Source organism: Neophocaena asiaeorientalis, unplaced genomic scaffold (genome assembly GCF_003031525.2).
Source record: "Neophocaena asiaeorientalis asiaeorientalis breed wild unplaced genomic scaffold, Neophocaena_asiaeorientalis_V1.1 scaffold120, whole genome shotgun sequence".
Taxonomy (NCBI): Eukaryota; Metazoa; Chordata; class Mammalia; order Artiodactyla; family Phocoenidae; genus Neophocaena; species Neophocaena asiaeorientalis.
In genome coordinates this window covers 322,415-345,819 of record NW_020185322.1, presented here as the reverse complement: position 1 = coordinate 345,819, position 23,405 = coordinate 322,415, and the positions used below count along the sequence as shown (strand labels likewise).

Sequence of the window (23,405 nt, the reverse complement as noted above, 5' to 3'; positions counted from 1 at the left end):
CCAAGATCTTTTATTCTCACTCTTGCAAGCTAGGTGATGGAGAACGGGTACACACAGGGGCATGAAAGCCAAGACAACGTTTCACACGTAATTGCAACTGTGTACTTTTAAAATCATCATCTCAGTAGCTTTTTTTTTTTTTTTTTTTTGCGGTACGCGGGCCTCTCACTGTTGTGGCCTCTTCCGTTGCAGAGCACAGGCTCCAGGACGTACAGGCTCAGCGGCCATGGCTCGCGGACCCAGTCGGTCTGCGGCATGTGGGATCTTCCCAGACCGGGGCACGAACCCACGTCCCCTGCATCAGCAGGCGGACTCTCAACCACTGCACCACCAGGGAAGTCCCTCAGTTGCTTATTATTACAGGGCTATGAATGATGCATAGGAGGTATAATCTGATCCATTTTACGGATAAGGAGACTTAGTTCAGAGTGGCTAAGTGATATACAAAATCACAATTGGTACTGAGTCAGGGTTAGAAACCAAGACTCATCCTAAAACCTTAACGAGATGCAAATTGCCACTTTAAACTTTGTTTTTAAAAATTACTGCTCTCTTCCCTTTTGCGGCCATTGCTGAAGCACCAGCGGCCAAAATGAAGTGCAATCCCTTTGTGACTTCTGACCCAAGCGAGAAGAGGAAAAGGCATTTCAATGCGCCTTCCCACATTCGCAGGAAGATTATGTCTTCCCCTGTTTCTAAAGAGCTGAGACAGAGGTACAATGTCCGATCCATGCCCATCCGAAAGAATGATGAAGCTCATGTTGTACAAGGGCACTACAGAGGGCAGCAAATTGGCAAAGCAGTCCAGGTTTACAGGAAGAAATATGTCATCTACGTTGAACGAGTGCACTGGGAGAACGTTAACAGCACGACTGTCCCTGTGGGCATTCACCCCAGCAAGGTGGTTATCACCAGACTAAAACCGAACAAAGACCGCAAAAAGATCCTCGAACGTAAAGCCAAATCTCACCAAGTAGGAAAGGAAAAGGGCAAATATAAGGAAGAAACAATTGAGAAGATGCAGGAATAAAGTAATCTTGAATACGACTTTCATTAAAAACTGTTAAAAATGAAAAAAGGGCAAATTATTAGTAAATTAAGATGCAAAGATTCCCAAAATGAAGTGTAACTTTTGCAACTCAAAATATGGTACTTAGCCAACACCTTGGGGTGGCTGAGGCCCTATATGAAGAGGAAAAAGGAAAAGTCTTAAAAAGTGGGGATAGAAGAGCAGACTGTGATCAGGGAACAACTGGAGGAACACAGGAAAAGCCCCACTTCCAAACATATCCTGAATCCAGCCATTCCTCTCCAGCACCACTGCTGTCCCCTAGACCCTGCCTCCATCACTCAGAGCACATCACTCCACTCAACAGCTCCCCGAAGCACAAAGATCTAAACTTGACCTTGCTTAGAAAGCTCTGAATGGTCCGGGTCCTGCTCACCTCTCTAAACTCATCTCATTCCATTCGTCCCCACCAACAATGCTCCCTTCGCACCTTTCCATCCCTCAAGCATGCCTAGCAGGGTCTTGCAGAGCAGCACTGGCTTCTTCTCCTGCCTGGAATGCTTTGCCACCTGACCTTTGCCCTTGTCATTCAGACTTCAGTGTAGGTGTCACCCCTCTTTGTCATTTACCACCCTCTTTTAATTCTTTGCCAAACATCATTAACTGACATGTTTCTTATTGACTGATGTATTGACTGATGTATTGATTGTCTCTCCCTCATCCCACTACAGTGTAAGCTCTAGGAGGGCAGGGAACTCTTTTCTCTTTTTTTCTTTTGTAAGCCCAGTGCCTGACATATAGCAGGTATTCAATAAATACGTGTACAGTGAAGGTCTGAATAAATGAATGAATGAAAAAGACCACCACCCCACCTCCTTCACAGTTCTGGTTCTACCTGGCCAATGAATGACCCATTAATGGCAATCTAAAAGCTACTAACATTCAACTAGAGGATAAGTAAATAGCATGACCCTTGATATCACAAAAAGTACTTTGAAAACAGTAAACCGCTGACCCTTGAACAACACGGGGGTTAATCCACGTATAACATAGTTGGCCCTGTACATCCTCAGACTCAACTAACCATGGACCGTGTAGTACTGTCTTTACTATTGAAGAATATCTGCATATAAATGGACCCGTGCAGTTCAAACCTGTGTCGTTCAAGGGTCAACCGTATTACAGATCATCTTACAAGGTCCAGATCAAGCCCCCTCTCTTCTCTGAAATCTTCCTGGGATACTCAAGGCCCCATTGATCCCCCCTTTCTCTGACTTCCTAAAGCTTTTACTGCCTACACCACTCATGTGATACTTTACAACCCTCTTCTCTTTTTTTTGCGGTACGCGGGCCTCTCACTGTTGTGGCCTCTCCCGTTGTGGAGCACAGGCTCCGGACGCACAGGCTCAGCGGCCATGGCTCACGGGCCCAGTCGCTCCGTGGCGTGTAGGATCTTCCTGGACCGGGGCACGAACCCGTGTCCCCTGCATCGGCAGACGGACTCTCAACCACTGCACTACCAGGGAAGCCCTACAACCCTCTTCTGTATTCTGGTACCCATGCCTACCATGTGAGGGAACCATGCTAGGTCCTGGGAATACAACAACCAGTAAAAAGGAGTTTATATCCCGGTTGGGGGACATGAATAGTAAGCCAGTATTTTCATAAACCATTGTATTTGTGATAAGTGTCACACACACACACACACACAAAACTGTGCACTAACGGCATAATCAAAGGACAAAACCAGACCAGCTGCATAAAGGAAGGATAGCAAGTAGGAAGTGCGTCAGGGAAGTAACAGTCTATGAGAAGAAAATCTCTCAGCTTCGGGAGGCAGGAGACCAGGGAACAGGCAGGATGGAGCACATAAATAGCGTGAACTTGAAGCCGGGAGACCCTGATCCCACTTCCGGCGCCATCACTGTCCACCCACATTCCTCAGTTTGTCTGAGCTTCAATTGACTCAACCGTGATAAGAACAGAATCACGTTCAGTGTTTACAGAACCCTCAGAGAAATAAAATATAACCACTTTGTTTTCCAGAGATGAAATTATTTAATTTCAATGAACAAGATACCTATTGAGCATATATTAATTACGTGTTAAGCATAAAGATCTATCAAAGTAAATGGATTTGCCCAAGATTAACATTAGTTAGTGGGCACAGACCATATTAGAATCCACATCTGCTTAATCCCAGGCCCTGAATTCTTCTCATAGGTATCCATCACCCTCCACAATCTGGTCTATACAACTCCCACTACTCTCACTGCTAGAAGCCCATTCCAAGCTGAAATGCTGAAACCATTCCAAGCTCCATGCTGACTCCAGGCCTTCTGAAATTCTGGGCCCCTTTGTGTGGTCACACATCCCCCTTTCCCAGCTCAGAATGTGAAATGTCCCCCATCCAAACTCAGCTCAGGTAACACCTCCTAGTTTGCCATTCACCTAGCTGGTCTAGAGCAGTGGTTCTCCAAGTCTGCAGATTCCTGGGGGATCCAGAGATCCTTTCAGGGGAGCCCATGAAATCAAAACTATTTTCAGAACAATACTAAGATGTCTTGTTCACTGTGCTGACATTTGCACTGTTGGTGCAACAGCAAAGGTGAGTAAAACTGCTGGCACCTAGTGCGAATCAAGGCAGCAGACCAAATGACACTAAGAGGCATTGTATTTTTCAGTGCCTTGTGTGGGCAGAAAAGAAAAAGGCAGTTTAAGAATGTCCTTGATGATGGGACTTCCCTGGCGGTCCAGTGGTTAAGACTTTGCCTTTCAATGCAGGGGAAGATTTGATCCCTGGTCGCAGAGCCAAGATCCCACATGCCTCAGGGCCGAAAAACCAAAACATAAAACAGAAGCAATATTGTAACAAATTCAATAAAGACTTTAAAAATGGTCCACATCAGAAAGTCTTAAAAAAAAAGAACGTCCTTGATGAAGCGGTAAAAACCATTAATTAAATCCTGGCCCTTGAGTACACACGTTTTTAATATTCTGAAGAAATTCAGAAGCACAGAAAGCACTTCTGCTGCTTATCAAAGTACAGTGGTTGTCTCAAGGAAGAGTACTTAGATGACTGAGTTCTGAATTGAACTAGTGGCTTTCTTTGTGAAAGACTATTTTTACTTGAAAGGATGAATGACAGAAAAACTATGGTTTTGAGTATTTGATAGACATTTTCTTGAAAATGAATAAATAAGCCTCTCACTTCAAGGAAAACTAGCAGTATTTGCTGCCACTGATAAAATTTGAGCTTTCAAGCAAAAATTAGAATTTCAGAAAACTTGCCGCTGCATGCTTGACATTTTTCCATTGCTTCAAGACTTTCCTGATGAGATCAATGGTGATACTGATGAAAAGGGTTTTTTAATATTGTATAATTAAAAGTCTCAATGTTTTCAACATCTGTATAACTCTGAACGAGTATTTTTCACATGGTCAATTCATCATGCTACAAAAATCATGCATGGATTAAAAAATCCATTCAAAGCGCAAGAAAGACTATTGGATTTTCATGTAGGAATACAAAAAGGTCATTGATAAGGTTTCTGATTCTGCACTGTAACTAACTTTTAAGAAACTATCACTTTTTGAGTTTTGATGAGGTATCAAAGAAGACTAAATACAGAAAAAGTACTTAACTTACACTTAACAAGTCACAAATACTTGTTAAACTGACGTTATACTCCTCCATCCCTAAGGGATATCTTTGTTCTTGAACAAATAGTGTGATAAACTAGACTGCCCAAGCAAAGTTCCAGGGACATTTTAAATCAAATACTTCTAGGGCTTTATGGAAGATATGGATGAACTGAATTATGATTTTCTTGACCCATTTGGGCTCGAATTTCACTTTAAAAACTACAGATCCAGAGAGTGGCATGGACATATATACACTACCAAACGTAAAATAGCTAGCTAGTGGGAAGCAGCCGCATAGCACAGGGAGATCATCTCGGTGCTTTGTGACCACCTAGAGGGGTGGAATAGGGAGGGTGGGAGGGAGGGAGACGCAAGAGGGAAGAGATATGGGAACATATGTATATGTATAACTGATTCACTTTGTTATAAAGCAGAAACTAAGACACCATTGTAAAGCAATTATACTCCAATAAAAAGACAAAGGAGAGATAAAGACTACCTCAGACAAAGGCTAAGAAACTTTACCACCTGCTTTATAAAACATGCTAAAGGTATTTCAAGTTGAAATGAAAGACACTAATTAGAAATATGAGAGCGTAAGAAAGTGTGAAACTAGTTGATAAAGGTAAATATAGAGACAAAAACAATATTATATTACTATATACTATAAAAGACAAAAGTATTAGAAACAACTAAAACTGAATGTTAACAAATATATAAAGGTCAAAGTAAACTGTGACATCAAGAATATATAATGTGGTGGGGAGGAGAGGGAAAAGACAAGATTTCTTGTATGCAAGTGAAGTAAAGTAGTTGTCAGCTTAAAACAGAATGTCATAACTATTCGATACATGATATATTACATGATATATTACTTAAGCCCTTAGTAACCACAAAGAAAATATGTATAGAAGTTATACAAAAGAAAGACATTTCCACTAAGATCAGGAACAAGACAAGGTTGCCCACTCTCACCACTATTATTCAACATAGTTTTGGAAGTTTTACCCACAGCAATCGGAGAAGAAAAAGAAATAAAAGGAATCCAAATCAGAAAAGAAGTAAAACTGTCACTGTTTGCAGATGACATGATACTATACATAGAGAATCCTAAAGATGCTACCAGAAAATTACAGAAGCTAATCAATGAATCTCGTAAAGTAGCAGGATACAAAATTAATGCACAGAAATCCTTTGCATTCCTATACACTAATGATGAAAGATCTGAAAGAAAAATTAAGGAAAGACTCCCATTTATCACTGCAACAAAAGGAATAAAATACCCAGGAATAAACCTACCTAAGCAGACAAAAGACCTGTATGCAGAAAACTATAAGACACTGAGGAAAGAAATTAAAGATGATACAAACAGATGGAGAGATATACCATGTTCTTGAACTGGAAGAATCAACAGTGTGAAAATGACTATACTACCAAAAGCAATCTACAGATTCAATGCAATCTCTATCAAACTACCAATGGCATTTTTCACAGAACTAGAACAAAAAGACTGCACAATGTGTATGGAAACACAAAGACCCCCAAATAGCCAAAGCAATCTTCAGAAAGAAAAAACAGAGCTGGAGGAATCAGGTTCCCTGACTTCAGACTAGACTACAAAGCTACAGTAATCAAGACAGTATGGCACTGGCACAAAAACAGAAATATAGATCAATGGAACAGGATAGAAAACTCAGAGATAAACCCACACACATATGGTCACCTTATCTTTGATAAAACAGGCAAGAATATAATGGAGAAAAGACAGCCTCTTCAATAAGTGGTGCTGGGAAAACTGGACACCTACATGTAAAAGAATGAAATTAGAACACTCCCTAACACCATACACAAAAGTAAACTCAAAATGGATTAAAGACCTAAATGTAAGGCCAGACACTCTAAAACTCTTAGAGGAAGACATAGGCAGAACACTCTATGACATAAATCACAGGAAGACCGTTTTTTTTTTTTTTTGCGTTACACAGGCCTCTCACTATTGTGGCCTCTCCCGTTGCGGAGCACAGGCTCCAGACGCGCAGGCTCAGCGGCCATGGCTCACGGGCCCAGTCGCTCCGCAGCATGTGGGATCTTCCCGGACTGGGGCACGAACCCGTGTCCCCTGCATCGGCAGGCGGACTCTCAACCACTGCACCACCAGGGAAGCCCGCAAAGCCCTTTTTGACTCACCTCTTAGAGAAATGGAAATAAAAAGAAAAATAAACAAATGGGACCTAATGAAACTTAAAAGCTTTTTGAGGGTAGGAGGGAGACTCAAGAGGGAGGAGATATGGGGATGTATGTATATGTGTAGCTGATTCACTTTGTTATACAGCAGAAACTAACACACCATTGTAAAGCAATTATACTCCAATAAAGATGTTAAAAAAAAGACAAAGGAATCAAAACCTATCCATACAAAATAAAACACAGCACAAAACATTGAAGATAGCAAGAGAGAAAAACATGGGAAAAGGAACTATAAGACAAACAAAAAACAGTGAACAAAATGCCAATAGTAAATCCTTATCAATAATCACTTTAAATGTAGATGGACTAAACTCCCCAATAAGAAGACATGGGATAGCCGAATACATACAAAAATTAAGATATAATTGTATTGGGACTTCCCTGGTGGCGCAGTGGTTGAGAATCTGCCTGCCAATGCAGGGGATACGGGTTCAAGCCCTGTTCCAGGAAGATCTCAATGCTGCAGACAACTAAGCCCGTGTGCCACAACTACTGAGCCTGTGCTCTAGCTCTCACAAGCCACAACTACAGAGCCCTCACACCACAACTACTGAAGCCCGTGCACCTAGATCCCATGCTCCGCAACAAGAGAAGCCATCGCAATGAGAAGCCCACACACCTCAACGAAGAGTAACCCCCGCTCGCCGCAATGAGAGAAAGCCTGCACGCAGCAATGAAGACCCAACACAGCCAAAAATAAATTAATTAAATAAATTTATTTTTAAGAAAAGAAACAATTGTATTGTATCTAGAAGAAACTCACTTTAGATTCAAAGGCACATTGACTGAAGGTGAAGGAATGGAAAAGGATATTCCATGTGAAAGATAACCAAAAGAAAGTAGGAGTGACTATCCTAATATCAGACAAAGTAGGTTTTAAAAACTGTCTCTAGAGATAAAGGTCAGTACATAATCATAAAGTGGTCAGTTCAATAGGAAGATATAATAATTGTAAATATATATGCACTCAATGTGAGAACACCTAAGTGTATAAAATATTGACAAATCCAAAGGAAAAAGTGATAGAATACAATAATAGTAGAAGACTTCAGTATCCCACTTTCATAATGGAGGTAACATTTAGATGCAGAAATCAATTAAGAGTGGACTTGAACAACAGTATAGACCAAAAGGACCTAACAGACATATAGAAAACTTTTCACCCAACAGCAGGAGAGTACACATTCTTTTCAAGCGCACACAGATATGCTCCAGGATATATCACATGTTACACCACATGTTAAGTAACAAACAAGTCTTAACAAATTTAAAAAGATTAAAAGTATACCAAGAATCTTTTCTGAACACAATGGAATAATCAATAATAGAAGGAAAAGAGGGAAATTCACAAATACACTGAAATTAAACAACACACACTTGAATAACCAATGGATCAAAAGGGAATTTTTTTAAATCTTGAAACAAATGAAAATGAAAACACAACATATCAAAACTTATGGGATGCAGTAAAAGCAGTACTAAGAGAAAAGTTTATAGTGATAAATGCCTATATTATAAAAGAAGATCTCTAATAAAGAACCTAAATTTACACCTCAAGGAACTACAGAAGAACTAAACCCAAAGTTATCAGAGGAAGAAAATAATAAAGAACAGAGAAGAAATAAATCAAATAGAGACTAGAAAATAACAGAAAAGAACTAAAAGTTGATTTTTTGAAAGAAATAAATAAAATCAATAAACCCTTACCTAAACTAAGAAGGAAAGAGAGGAGACTGAAATAAATACAGAAATGAAAGCAACATTACAGTAGATACCTCAGAAGTAAGAATGATTAGGGACTATTTATGAACAATTATGTGAACAAATTGGAAAACCTAAAAGAAATAGATAAATTCTGAGAAACACACAACCTGTCAATACTGAAACAAGAAGAAACAGAAAAATTAAACACACCAGTAACAAATAAGGAGATTCAAACAGTAATAAAAAGACTCCCAAAAGCAAAGAGCCTAGGACCAAATGGATTCAAAGCTGAATTCTACCAACATTCAAAGAAGAATTAACACCAATCCTTCTTAAACTCGTCCAAAAAATAGGAGAGGGAATACTTCCAAACTCATTTTATGACAGCAGCCTCACCTTATATCATAACTAGACAAAGACACTGCAAGAATAGAAAACTACTGACCGATATCTCTGATGCACGTAGATGCAAAAATCTTCAATAAAATACTAGCACACTGAAATCAACAATGTATCAAAAAGTTTATACACCACAACCAAATGATATTTATCCCTGGGATGGAAGGTTGGTTTAACATATGCAAATCAAGGTAATACAGCACATTAACAAAATGAACAATTTGAAACACATGATCATCTCAGTAAGCAGAAAAAGCACTTGACAAAGTTCAACACCCATTCATGACAAAAACTCTCAATAAAATAAGTATAAAAGAAATTTCTGCAACGCAATAAAGGCCATTTATGAAAAGCCCACGGCTAACATCATAATCAATGGGGAAAATGGAAAGCTTTTCCTACTCTTGCCAATTCTATTAAACATAATGCTGGAAGTACTAGCAAGAAAAGACATAAAAGGCATCTAAATTGAAACAAAGGAAGTAAAATTATCTGTTTGCAGATGTCATGATTCTATATGTAGAAAACCCTGAAGGCTCCACACACAAAAAAATTAGAAAATATGAATCCAGTAAAGTTGCAGGATACAAAATCAACATATGCCAAAAAAGCAGCTATATTTCTTTACACCAACAACAATCTATCTGAAAAGGAAATGAGGAAAACAATCCTATATATGATAGCACCAAAAAGAACAAAATACCTAGGAATAAATTAAACCAAGGAAGTGAAAGGTCTATGCACTGAAAACTTTATAAGATTGATGAGAGAAAGACAAAAAATCAATAGAGGTATCCCATATTCATGGATTGGAAGAATTAATATTGCTAAAATGCCCATATTACCCAAAGTGATGTAGAGATTCAAAGCCATCATTATCAAAATTTCAACGGCATTTTTCACAGAAATGGAAAAAACAATTCTAAAATGTGTGTAGAACTACAAAAGATCTTGAAGAGTCAAAGCCATCTTGAAAAAAGAACAAAGCTGGAGGCATCATGGTTGCTGATTTCAAATCATATTACAAAGCTATAGTAATTAAAACAGTATGATACAGGCATAAAAACAGACCAGTGGAATAGAATTGAGAGCCCAGAAAGAAATCCACACATGTACAGTCAACTAGTCTTCAGGAAAGATGCCAAGGACACACAAGGGGGAAGAATAGTTTCTTTAATACATTGTGGGGCTTCCCTGGTGGCGCAGTGGTTAAGAATCTGCCTGCCAATGCAGGAGACATGGGTTCAAGCCCTGGTTCAGGAAGATTGCATGTGCTGCGGAGCAACTAAGCCCGTGCACCATAACTACTGAGCCTGCGCTCTAGAGCCTGCGAACCACAACTGCTGAGCCCATGCACCACAACTACTAAAGCCCACGTGCCTAGAGCCTGTGCTCCGCAACAAGAGAAGCCACCATAATGAAAAGCCCGCACACCACAACGAAGAGTAGCCCCCGCTCGCCTCAACTAGAGAGGGCCCGTGTGCCACAATGAAGACCCAGTGTAGCCAAAAATAAGCAAATAAGTTTATTTTTAAAAGATACATTGTGTTGGGAAAACTGCATTCACATGCAGATGAATGAAATTGGACCCTTATCTCACACCATATACAAAAATTAACTCAAAATAAAGACTTAAAGGTAAGACCTGAAACTAGAAAAAATATCTTCTTGACATTGGTGTGGGCCATAATTTTCTAGATAGGACCCCAAAAGCACAGGCAACAAAAGGAAAAATTGATAAATTGGATTGCATCAAAATAAAAAGCTTCTGTACAACAAAGGAATCAATGCAATGAATTTTCTCCCTATGGATTGGGAGAAAATAATTTGCAAACCATCTATCTGGTGCAAAATATACAAGGAACTCATACACGTAAATAGCAAACAACCTGATTTAAAAATGGTTGAAGGAATTGAACAGACATACAAATGGCCAACTAATCATCAGGGAAATGCAAACCAAAGCCATAATGGGATATCACCTCATGCCTGTCACGATGGCTAGTGTCCAAAAAATGAAAGATAACATGTGTGAGCAAGGATATGGAGAAAAGGGAACACCTGGACACTGTTGGTGGGAAGGTAAATTGATGCAGTCATTATGGGCAACAGTCCAAATGGAGGGTCCTCAAAAAATGAAAAATAGAACTACCATCCAGCAAACTCTCTTCTGAGTATATACACAAAGAAAATGAAATCAGTACCTTTAAGAAATCAGTACCATGTCCATTGAATCATTAATCACAATAGCCAAGACATGGAAACAACCTGTGTCCATCAGCAAGTACATGAAGATAAATGTGGTATATACGTATAAAATGGAATATTATTCAGCCATGAGAAAGAAGGAAATCCTGCCATTTGTGACAATACAGATGGACCTTGAGAGCATCCTGTTTAGTGAGATAAGTCAGAAAAAGACAAATACTGTTTGTCTCACTTATATGTAGAATTTTTTTTTAAACCCACAATGAGATAGCACCACACACCTATTAGAATATCCTTTTTTTTTTTTTAACTGACAATATGTAGTACTGATGAGAATGCAGAACAACTGGAAATCTCATACAGGGCTAATGCAAATGCAAAATGGTACACTCACCCCGGAAAACGGTTTCACATTTTCTGATAAATTTAAACATACACTTACCTGATGGTCCAGCAAACCCATCCAAGGTATTTATCCAAGAGAAACAAAAATTTATTTTCACACAGAAACCATACATCTCTATTTAGAACAGCTCCAGTAGCCTAAAACTGGAAACAACCTAAGTATCTCTAACTGCTGAATGGATAAATAAAACTGTGGTACAGCCCTATAGCAGAATATTCCTAAGCAATAAAAAAGGAGTGAACTACAGATACATAAAACATAGACAAATCTCAAGTGCTAAATAAAAGAAGCCAAGCTAGGGCTTCCCTGGTGGCGCAGTGGTTGAGAGTCCGAGAGCCAATGCAGGGGACATGGGTTCGTGCCCCGGCCTGGGAAGATCCCACATGCCCCGCGGCTGGGCCCGTGAGCCATGGCCGCTGAGGCTGCGCGTCCGGAGCCTGTGCTCCGCAACGGGAGGGGCCACAGCAGTGAGAGGCCCGCGTACCACAAAAAAAAAAAAAAAAAAAAATCCAAACTTAAAAAAAAAAAAAAAAAAGCAACATATATGATTCTATTCACATGACATTCTGAAAAATGCAAAAGTAGTTGGAGAAGCAACCAGAGGTTCCCAGGAGTTGAGGTTGGGGAAGGGTCTGACTATATGGCAGCAGCTCAGGGGAGGGTTTTGGCAATGATGGAACTTTTCTATATTGTGGTTGTAGTTGTGATTATACAACCATGTGTATCTGTCAAAACATAACGGTACATGAAAAAGAGTGACTTCTGCTACATGTGGACTTTAAATTTTAATTCAGAAAATAGAAATAGAGAGGGAGAAAGAGGAGGCCTCTGCTTACTAAGGCCTCAGAGCTCCCTGAATGAGAGATAATACATTCAACAAATGTGTAAGACACCATAAAAATATACCAAATATACAATAGTGAATAAAACAGATATCCCTGCCCTCGAGTAGTTTAGTCTACTTGGGAAGACAGCATCTGATGACTAGGCAAACAGGGACCAAGAGGCTTTGAACAGGATGGCTGCCATCTTTATTTATTTATTTTGGATGGCTGCCATCCTTAAATACAACGGCCGCCCCCCACCCCCACCCAGCTGTTCTGCCGCCTTCGCCTGCAGCCTCATCTGTATTCAACCCTCCACAGCCAAACGTCCTGAACGCGCTGCCCACTCCCACTATCTCCATATCCTCTTGTCCCACTCTCTCCTCACACCCCACAACCTAGATTCTCCTCCCTCACTCTATGGAACTGTCCTCATCTCTGCCACCGAAGTCGAGTGGTTACTTGACTTCATCTTACTTGACTTCTCAACAGCTTTTGGTTCTGTCGATCACTTATCCTTCCGGAGACATTCTGTGCCATTGACTCTCCTAGTTTTCCTCGTACCGGTCTGACTGCTCCTTCTCCACCAGTGTTAGCATTCTACACCACTCAGTCCTGCCCTAGGGCTTCTACTCTTACTCTAAGCCCTCTCCCATGGAAGTCTCATCCGTGTCCAGTTTCAGCTGACACCTACCTAGTTATCGATCAGACACAAAGGTATATCTTCTACTCAGAGCTCTTCTCAAAGCTCCAAAGTTACAGACACAACCACCCACTCAAGATCTCACATGGATGGCTCAAGGGCACCTCAACTCAACATGTCCAACCCTAGACTCATGAATTCCCTACCACACCTGTCCTATCCCCATTTATCAGTGTTAGTCCTGGCATGCAGGCAGCCAGGAACACCGGAGTTACCTTTGACCCTCCCACCTCTTGTACCACCCAAATCCAAACCGTCATGAACATCTACTGATTTTATTTCCGAAATCTCTCTCAAGTTTGCCTACATTGCTCCACCCCCACTGCCTCCACCCTGGTCCAACATCTATCTGGCAGCTTTCTAACCACCGCTACCTGTTCTTACCATATCACCTGGATCCCCTCCAATCCAGTTCCCTACTCCTGCCACTTTGGGTGGTTTTTTTTGGTGTGTGTGTGTGTGTGTGTGTGTGTGTGTGTGTGTGTGTGAATTTGTTCCCATCACCCCTTGCTTTCAAAACATCAAGGGTTTCCCATTACTGTAGAACAAAGCCCAATCCTCACCAGGATCTATCAATCCCTGCATGGTCTGACCCCACCTACTGCTCTGGCCTCATTCTTCTCACTCACTCCCTTTCCTCCAGCCACAGGAGCTTTCTTTGGTTTCCTCAAAGGCACCATGGACCCTGCTACCACAGAGCCTTTGCACAGATTCTTCTCCCTCTCTGGATTGCTCTCATTTCCCAGTTACCCCAACGTTAACTAAGATACCTCCTCATCCATCAGATTTTAGTCTCATTATCAATTCAGCGGAAAAGGCTTTCTTTACCCCTAAGTCTAGATCAGACACCCTGATTATTTCCTTTCTTTTCCTTGGAGCATTGATTTCCATTTTAAATTATAAAGTCATTAACATGGTCTTTTGATTGTGTCCACCATCAACACTAAGTCTATAAACTTCACGAGATCAGGAACTTTCTATTTTGCTCAACACTGAAACTCTAGTATCTAACACAGCAGCTGCCTCACGGTAGGCACTCAGTAAATATTTGCTAAAGTTTGGACTTGGGACTTCCTTGGTGGTCCAATGGTAAAGAATCTGCCTTACAATGGAGGGGACGCAGGTTCAATCCCTGGTCAGCGAACTAAGATGCCACGTGCCACGGAGCAACTAAGCCCGAATGCCATAACTACTGAGCTCGTGCGCCTCAACTAGAGCCCACGTGCTGCAAACTAGAGAGCCCACGCACTCTGGAACCTTTGCGCCACAACTACAGAGCCCACACGCCCTGGAGCCTGCGCACCACAATGAAGAGCCCGCACGCCACAACAAAAGATCCCGCCTGCCTCAACGGAGATCCCACATGCCGCAACTAAGACCTGATGCAGCCAAAAATATATAAAATAAAATAAATAAGTAAATAATAGATCTCAAAAAAAAAAAGATTGGACTCAACAGTCCCACAAAATGAGGTATGTATAACGTTACACATGTCCGCGCTCTATGTAATATCAATGAATTGGAAACAGCGTAACTACCTATCGACAGGGGACTTGATTAAATATATACAGTGAGGCATTCATACAATGGAATACTATGCCACAGTTTAAAGCAACTTACATGCATTGACATGGAAAGATTTTAAAGATCTGCTTATGAATAAAGCAGGGCACAGCAAAGTGTGTATGGTGCAGCGCCCCTGGTGGCAAAGACGACAATAAATCACGTTTGAATTGTTTGTTGGATGAGAATACTCATCGAACGTTTACAAGAAACTGTTAACAGTGGTTACTTGTTTGGAGGGTGGGGGGGGAACTGGGTGGATGGGTGTCAGAGGTGGGAGAAAAAAACTCTACTGACTACCATTTTGTACTTTTAGATTTGGGAATCCACATGAACATGGTTTATAATTCAGTAAACGATTTTTTTTTTTTAAGTGCTCCCTGGCTGGAACCCAATAAGTTCTATTGAATGAATTACAGCACACATGACAGCTTCCCCATCACTGTTCCCATCTCCAACACATATCCCTGTCACCACTGCTGCCACCACTCTGCCACTGCCCTGGGAAGAAGCAGGGAGCTTTTTTAAAGCTACATGTCCTTTAAATTTTAAAGCCCTACTTTCGAATTACCAATTTACAGTCATCACTCTTTATACTTGACAAAGTGCTTTCAAAACATGTGCTCTAATTAGGTCCTTATAACAACCTGAGACAGTTTATATGTTTTTAGCCCCATTTTATAGATGAGAAAACTGAGGTTGTGAGAAATTAAGGGTCCTGCCTGAGGTCACGCCTCTGGAAATGGCTGAGCCAATCTCAATCTCCTGATGAAAAGTCGACGTCCCTTCTGATGCAGCTTGGAGGATGACAACTCCCCCACCATCCTTCCTGACTCCAAAATGGGAAAAAAGAAAGATGGCATCAGGTCCTTCACAGATTTTACTTCATTCCCATGACATTCTAGAACAGTGTGGAGCTGTCTGGGTGTTGGTCCTAGGGGACAGGACTTGCTGAGAGGGGAAAACAGACAACTTCTGTTTTGATTGTTACACTCACCCAGCAGGGAAGAAAAGAAGGAAAATCTTCTTGGCTGGTGTGGAGAGAACCCTGCCAGAAAACGGGATGGATGCTCTAACTTGCCAAAGACATCCCCCGCGGTCCCATTAACACCACGATACTGCACCAGAGAGACACTAAACAGGAGCAAGATTGTGTTTCTACCGTCTGAGGCATGGGTGGAACGTTTGAGGATGGAACTAGAGAATGGGAGGACTTGGCTGCTGAGGATGAGCTGCGAGTCACCCTGGGTGCGCATCACAAAAAGTTTCCCTACGTAAGATTTTCCTCTGGTTCCATTTCTTAACCTCCAGATGGACCCTAGAGTCCCAGATTCATGTGATGCTCCGAGCGAGTGAGAACTAGGAGAGAAAAGAATGAGATGTGCCCTTCACAACCAGAGCCTAGATCCACCGTTCAAGCTGACTGGGGGCGTAGAGAAGAGCAGCAGCAACAGTGGAAAGGACAAGAACTCAGTGTTCCTCCGGGATTTATCATCATCTAAGATACAGCACGTAATTCAAGAAAGCCACGTTAACGTGGGACATCCAAGGCCATTCATAAAGGTCTCAGAACAAATGAAGGATTCATGTGTTCCGATTAGCAAGAGTCTAACTGGAGTAAAAAGGTGACCTGCACAGCTCCTCTGATCCCTCCTAAGACCGAGAACCCACCACCTTAGGAAAAACATAGCTTCTGATGTAATAGGATGTGTTTATCCTGCGTAGGAGAGAAAATAGCAGGCTCACCTTCAGACAGAAAAGGCAGAGAATTTTTAGCCTTTTTTGGAAGAAAGGAGCAAGTAATTGTCAATAACTCTTCATCTAACTCTCAGATCTTCAATTCACAGCTACTTTAGTCACTCCAGAGGCCAAAAAACTTTCTCAAGGAGTGTGGTAAAATGTAAATGCTAACAACATTTACCAGAAAGCCAACTTAGTTTTAGTTTAAACCTAAATTCTCAAATGAACTAGCTAATTTAATTTAGCTCTAATGTGGTACATTTCAAAATGGACCACGGATAAAAATGGAGAGAGCCAAGGTGTTGAAAAGTACAAGGTCCATAAACGCCTTCAGCTACACAGCAGCTCAGCAATCTGGAACAATTAATTTCCCTCCCCAGAAGCTTCTGACTCTTAGAGCAAATGCACACGCCCACCCTTTGTTGTCTAAGAGACCAGGGTGATGAAAGGGAAAAGGAATTCTCCCCAAGATCAACATCTGACCACCAGAAATAGGACTGCCTTCACACTGAAACAATTCTCCATGGTTCTATTGTTCTACTTTTTTCTAATGATGGAAAAATCTAATTCCAGGGAAATGCTAATAGCTTCATTATGTGACCACAGAGCTAATCAGTTATATAGCTAAAGAGTTTGGGGGCTAAGCTATAAGGTATTTTTGGAACAACATCTGATCTCTTGAAATAAATCTATTGTTACCAAGGATTTAGTAGTGTAAGCAAAACTCCCACAGGATGGAGACACAAAGGACCAAGACTAAAAGGATTTCATTCGGAACATGCTAAGGACTGACCCAGGCTGGGGATTCTCAGGCTGATACTTGGTAGGTCCAGTTCAATGCAGGGTGGGTGCCGGCACGGATGAACAGCAGAAACACAAACTAACAAACAGGTGCTTGGAACCATGTTGGGAGCAAAATATAAGACAAGCACTCAGAAAATTCTGGCAAACCATGAAGGAAGGGTCAGAGGAGTCTAGATCTCTGTCAGTAGAGTAGGCCTAAGGAAGGAACCCTTGGTCATGTTAAGGAAGTAAGAATCAACATTTTTCCTTAGTTGGATGCACCTGCCCATCATGAGAACAGTTTTTGGGCAAAGAACATGAAGAAAGCCTCCAGGTGCCAGGGAGCCCTGGGCAGAAGGTAAGGAGGTTTGGGCAAACAAGGCTGCTCCCCTGGGCCAATCCACCAGACAAGAGAAAGTCACATCCCCCAAGGCCACCCCAGATAGGAGAAAAGAAGGAAGCCACCTAACATGTGCAAATTTACCCATAAAAAAAGTCCTTGTTTCAGGAGACACCCACATCCCCACATCAGAACTCTCTCTAGTGGTCTGTCACATGGTCCTAAAAACATCTCAGATGGGAGACTGGGAGCCATGGGCCACCACCTCCCCTGACCTGGTCCCACAATCACCACAGGTCTATTGTGGCAATGCCACTGCTCTGGGAAAGTGACAATCCTCAAAATGTCCCCACAACTCTGGCAACCGCCTCAGATTGAAAGATCCCTTTTATACTTTCACGCCCAAAACTACCCGACCCTTACATTCCACAATTACCTTGGTCACACTGTACCTCTACGTCTTAGCAACTATAGATAAGAATCATAGAAGTGTTAGCTATGATAATTATTTAATTCCATTTCCTTAAGGGCTTTTTCTTTCCTCTTAGAAAATTCCTTAGAGCCCTATGCTATCAATAATAATGATAATAATAGTGGTAGTAGTCATAATAGCTCACGTGTATTGAGCACTTACTGTGCTAAGTACTATGCTAAGGGCTTTACACATTTCCATTTCCTGCCTAGTTAAATCATGTCCCATCAGCCCTACGGGGTAGCTGCTACTATTGTTTCCATTTTACAGAAGCGGAAACTGAGGCACAGTGTGCCAGCCTTCATCCCATCTTGTTTCCTCACTTTGTGAGGAACCCCACGCCAAACAGTAAAGCCTCAGAAATCCAAAGTTTATGAGCAGTGTTTGTTAACTGCTGGCAGAGAAGGGAGGAAAATACTCTTTGGTTTGGGTTTTTGGAAGAGGACTCTTGACTCCCTTGGTCACAAAATGCACACAAGATGTAGCTCTTCCATTATTTTGCTGTAGCTCAGGGTACAGCCAATTCTTACCCTAGTGTCTTCCTGGACCTCCCAGTCACTGGAGAAAGTTGCCAGTTGCTGCCCTTGGGAACAGTTTGAAAACTGGAAAAGGCTGGAAAACATCCTTCTGTTCTCTTGAGTGTCTGGAAAGATGGCATCTTGGAAATTGACTCCATGAGGCAAGAGGTTATAATTTTCATCCATCCTAATGGAAAATAGGAAAAAAGCAGAGCTGTAGACTGGATCCATATGGGGTGTACCATCCTGAATCAAGAGTCAACAGAAGACTGTGACATCGTTGCCAATTTTATGACAATGGCTTTTTTTTAATTAAAGTATTGTCGATTTACAATGTTGTGCTAATTTCTGCTGTATAGCAAAGTGACTCAGTTATACGCGTATATGTACTTTTAAAAATATTCTTTTCCATTATGGTTTATCCCAGGAGGCTGGATATAGTTCCCTGTGCTATACAGTAGGACCATGTTGTTCATCCATTCTAAGTGTAATAGTTTGCATCTACTAACCCCACTCAGTCCATCCCTCTCCCTTCCCCCCGTTCCTCCTGGGCAACAAGTCTATTCTCTTTATCTGTGACTCTGTTTCTGGTTTGTGGACAGATTCACTTGTCCCATATTTTAGATTCCACATGTAAGTGATATCATATGGTATTTGTCTTTCTCTTTCTGACTTACTTCAATTAGTATGATAATCTCTAGTTACACTCATGTTGCTGCAAATAGCATTATTTCGTTCTTTTTTATGACTGAGTAGTATTCCATTGTATATACACCACATCTTCTTTACTCATTCATCTGTCGATGGACATTTAGGTTGTTTCTACATCTTGGTTATTGTGAATAGCGCTGCTATGAACATAGGGGTGCATGTATCTTTTTGAATTATAGTCTTGTCCGTGTATATGCCCAGGAGTGGGATTGCTGGATCATATGGTAGGTCTATTTTTAGTTTTCTGAGGAACCTTCATACTGTTTTTCATAGTGGCTGTACCAACTTACATTCCCACCAACAGTGTAGGAGGGTTCCCTTTTCTCCACACCTTCTCCAGCATTTGTTATTTGTAGACATTTTAATGATGGCCATTCTGACCGGCACGAGGTGGTACCTCATTGTAGTTTTGATTTGCTTTTCTCTAATAATTAGTGATGCTCAGCATCTTTTCATGTGCCTACTGACCATCTGCATGTCTCCTTTGGAGAAATGTCTGTTAAGGTCTTCTGCCCATTTTTTTGATTGGGTTGGTTTTTGTTGAGTTGTATGAGCTGTTTTTAGATTTTGGAGATTAAGCCCTTGTCTGTCACATCATTTACAAATATTTTCTCCTATTCCATAGGTTGTCTTTTCTTTTCTTTTTTTTATTGGTTTCTTTTGCTGTGCAAAAGCTTGATTTTGATTAGGTCCCATTTGTTTATATTTGTTTTTATTTCTATTGCCTTGGGAAACTGACCTAAGAAAACATTGGCATGGTTTATGTCAGAGAATGTTTTGCCTATGCTCTCTTCTAATTTTATGGTGTCATGTCTTATGTTTATGAGAGAAAGTCTCATAAAGGCACGAAGTCTCTAAGCCATTTTGAGTTTATTTTTGTGCATGGTGTGAGTGTATGTTCTAACTTCACTGATTTAGATGCAGCTGCCAATTATACGACAATGTCTTACATGGCTCTCATTAGAGGAGTGACTGTTTCTCTGCCTCACATCACATGAGTCTAAAAGGTTTTCAAAAAACGTAAGTTGGGGAATGGGGGAGTGTGCACATGTGTCTGTTTGTCTATTTGTGTCTCCCAAGTGGCCTTCCTTCTCAGAGTGTTTCTTGGTGAAAGGAAAGCCAGTTGTAATGAGCCGGGATTCAAGTCCTACCATTGCTACTTATCTCCTGTCTGACACAAAGTGAATTTCTTAAATTCTCTAAGCTTCAATTTACAATCTATAAAAAGAGGGTGACAACAGCGCCTTATTATTTAATGGTGGTGTAAGGATTGCATTTTAAAAAGTAAGTAAAGCATCTGGCACAGGGTGAGGACAGTATGAAAGTTAGTTAACATTTTTACCGAGCCTCACGTAAAGTACCTGCTGGCAAGATAAAGTCAAGAAAAGGAAAAGGAGAGATGGGAGTTACCCTTCAGCCCAAAGGGGGCATTTAGAGGTCACCAGGGAGTCTCCACTGCCACTTTCTCCTGTGACACTGACCAGAATCTGTTCTCTTCTCAGTGGGTCCCAGAATAACAGAAGAGGAATGATTTGTATGCAGTTGTTAACACACATCAGGGCAACACAGCCCTGAGAAATAGAAATCTGTCAGACTACCATTTGACTCTGTATTTCTGCCCTAACGTTTTATAAACACAGAGCAAAAGACGAAAGAGTTGGCTGACCACCGCAGAGCCAGCAGACAAAACTGTATTTCATTATAAAATCGGAAAAGAAAATAATGTCTTTTCAAGTACTCCAGTTTTTTTTTTTTTTTGCGGTACGCGGGCGTCTCACTGCTGTGGCCTCTCCCGTTGCGGAGCACAGGCTCCGGACGCGCAGGCTCAGTGGCCACGGCTCACGGGCCCAGCCGCTCCGCGGCATGTAGGATCTTCCCGGACGGGGGCACGAAGCCGTGTCCCCTGCATCGGCAGGCGGACTCTCAACCACTGTGCCACCAGGGAAGCCCCAGCTCTTTTTTCTTGGGAAAATAAAGTTTTATTGTTGAATAGTTTTATAGCTGGGTTCCCAGTGTTTTCCCTAAATAAAGGCATGAAAAAAATCTATGTGAAGTTTCTCTGTATCAAGAAGATACTGTCTCACTCCTTGCTGACTTCATTTAGAAACTGTACTTCTCAAGCAATTAAAAAAAAAACTCAGCTTAATCTAGCTAAACCACCCAAGCCAACACAAAGCACGCCATGTATTCTAAACTTAGATATTCTGGCTTCAATATGGAAAACATGTGTTGACATGAGCTTACTGACGGCCCTCTGTGGAACTTACTGTTTTCTTTCTCAGTGACATGAAATCTCGAGAGCTAAAAGTGAGTCTGCAGGCCAAGGTCATGGTCATTCCATATATCCTTACTGCTACTCCAGGGGCTGGGAAGACTGGATCTTCTGGCTCCCCTGAAGATCAAGATAGCGAGTGAATCCACGGCCCATCACAGCCATGGATTCACTCGCCATCTTTATAGATACAGAACCTCAAAATGGAATCTAACGTATCAGTCTTCTCCTTCAACTGGAGATAACCAATGCATTTAGGGTTCCACCTGCTGTTTTTTATTTCAAACTTCAGTTGAACCCATCGTCTGAATTCTTATCCACACGCATTTCATCGTGACCACAAGACCAACTTTCAAGGAACTGCACGAGATTCCAGGAATCTCCAATCAGACAGGGCGTCCTACCTAATTCACCTCTGTATCTTCAAAGCCCTGTGACACCCCGCCCCGAGCCCTTACCGCCCCCAAGTCCCTCCTCCATAAACCTTTGCTATTTCGAAGAGCCTGGCATTGAGGTCTGCTGGCAGCTGATATGAGCTAACACGAGTGAAACAAGAGGACAACAGCTGGGTTGCATTCCACACCATTCCCATCTTGGCATTTAAGCCGGTGCGCAGAATAGAGCAACTATTCGTTCCCCATCTAACCTGAACCAGGTGTTTTGCATGAGTTACTGTGTTTTAGTCTCAACCAGCCTTGTTTCTCACATTATGAAGGTGAGGCTATTGAGGTTCTGGGCAAGGTCAGTAACTTGCTCAAAATCATAGGGAGAGCAGAACCAGAATTCCAGCAACAGTCTGATTTCAAAGGGGTTTTGTTTTGACCACCGCCCAGCCCAAACTACTCCCACCGAATCCAGTTTAAAATATAGGGTCCCACCTATATTAGAGTTCCACCTAAATTAGGGTTCCACCTGTTCTTTATTTCAAACTTGAGTCGACGCCATCACCTGAATTCTTATCCACAAGCATTTCATCTGGACCACAAACCAACTTTCATGGAACTCAATCAGAGGGCTCCTGCCTGATTTACCTTTATATCCTCAAAGCACTGTGACCAGAGTCTCCCCGCCCATCCACCGGAGTCCCCCCACCACCCCGCCGCATAAACCTTTGCTCCTGGAATAGGCTGACTACTTGTTGCTGGAAACCACTTAGAGCTTTTGCCTGAAACACTCTCCTGTCCTTTAAGCGCAGGAATCATCTCTCTTTTGCCAAGTCTTAGCCAGAGGTACCCAGGGTGTTGCAGACACGTCGGGAGGAGCAGGAAAGAGTCGAGTATGGGAAGGAGCTCAAGGCATCATCTAACATCGCACGCACGGCCAGGATCCCGTGGGAAGTACTGATCCGGCACCGAATAAAGGTGACCGAGGGGGTGGTGTGGGCGGGAGGTGGCGGGCTCACCTGAGGAAGAAGAAATAGGAGTAATCCTGGACCACGGTGTGGGAGTGACAGGAGAAGTAGCCCAAGCCGGTGAGGTTGAGCCTGGAGCCCGCGGGCACCTCGAGCATGCTGCCCCACGCCTGGTCGCACAGCATCTCGATCTCGGCCGAGTAGAAGAGCCCCGCCTCGCCGGCCTCGTACTGCCAGGGCAGGTAGTTGTACAGGCCGTGCACCTCTTGGTGCAGCGCCAGCACCTTGGCGTACACAATGATCTCGGCCAGCTCGGCGCGGCAGCCCTCGCTCAGGGGTCTCCACTCCGAGGGCAGCTGGCAGCTGCGGGAGGTCCCCAGCCGGACGGCCAGGCAGAGCGCGGCGAGCAGCAGCGGGCGCAGCATGCCGGCAGCGGGGCGAGCGGCGGGACCGGCCTGATGGGCGCTGCGCCCGAGGCTCACTAGCCGGGGCGCATGGCGGGGAAGCCCG

At 42.3% G+C, this 23,405-nt stretch overlaps 1 protein-coding gene and 1 pseudogene across 1 annotated transcript in view; one reads left to right on the top strand and one right to left on the bottom strand.

The window, feature by feature from the left end:
• Positions 1–23,320, bottom strand: part of CCDC3 (coiled-coil domain containing 3) — a 96,338-nt gene extending 73,018 nt beyond the window's left edge. Inside the window, exons 1-2 of the mRNA XM_024734166.1 lie at positions 22,947–23,320; positions 18,574–18,748 (exon numbers count right to left, since the gene is read on the bottom strand). Of these exons, the coding sequence (XP_024589934.1) occupies positions 18,574–18,748; positions 22,947–23,320 (549 nt within the window). The remainder of the gene's footprint in view (positions 1–18,573; positions 18,749–22,946) is intronic.
• Positions 593–1,030, top strand: LOC112392445 (60S ribosomal protein L26 pseudogene; annotated as a pseudogene).
• Positions 23,321–23,405: the final 85 nt, after the last annotated feature.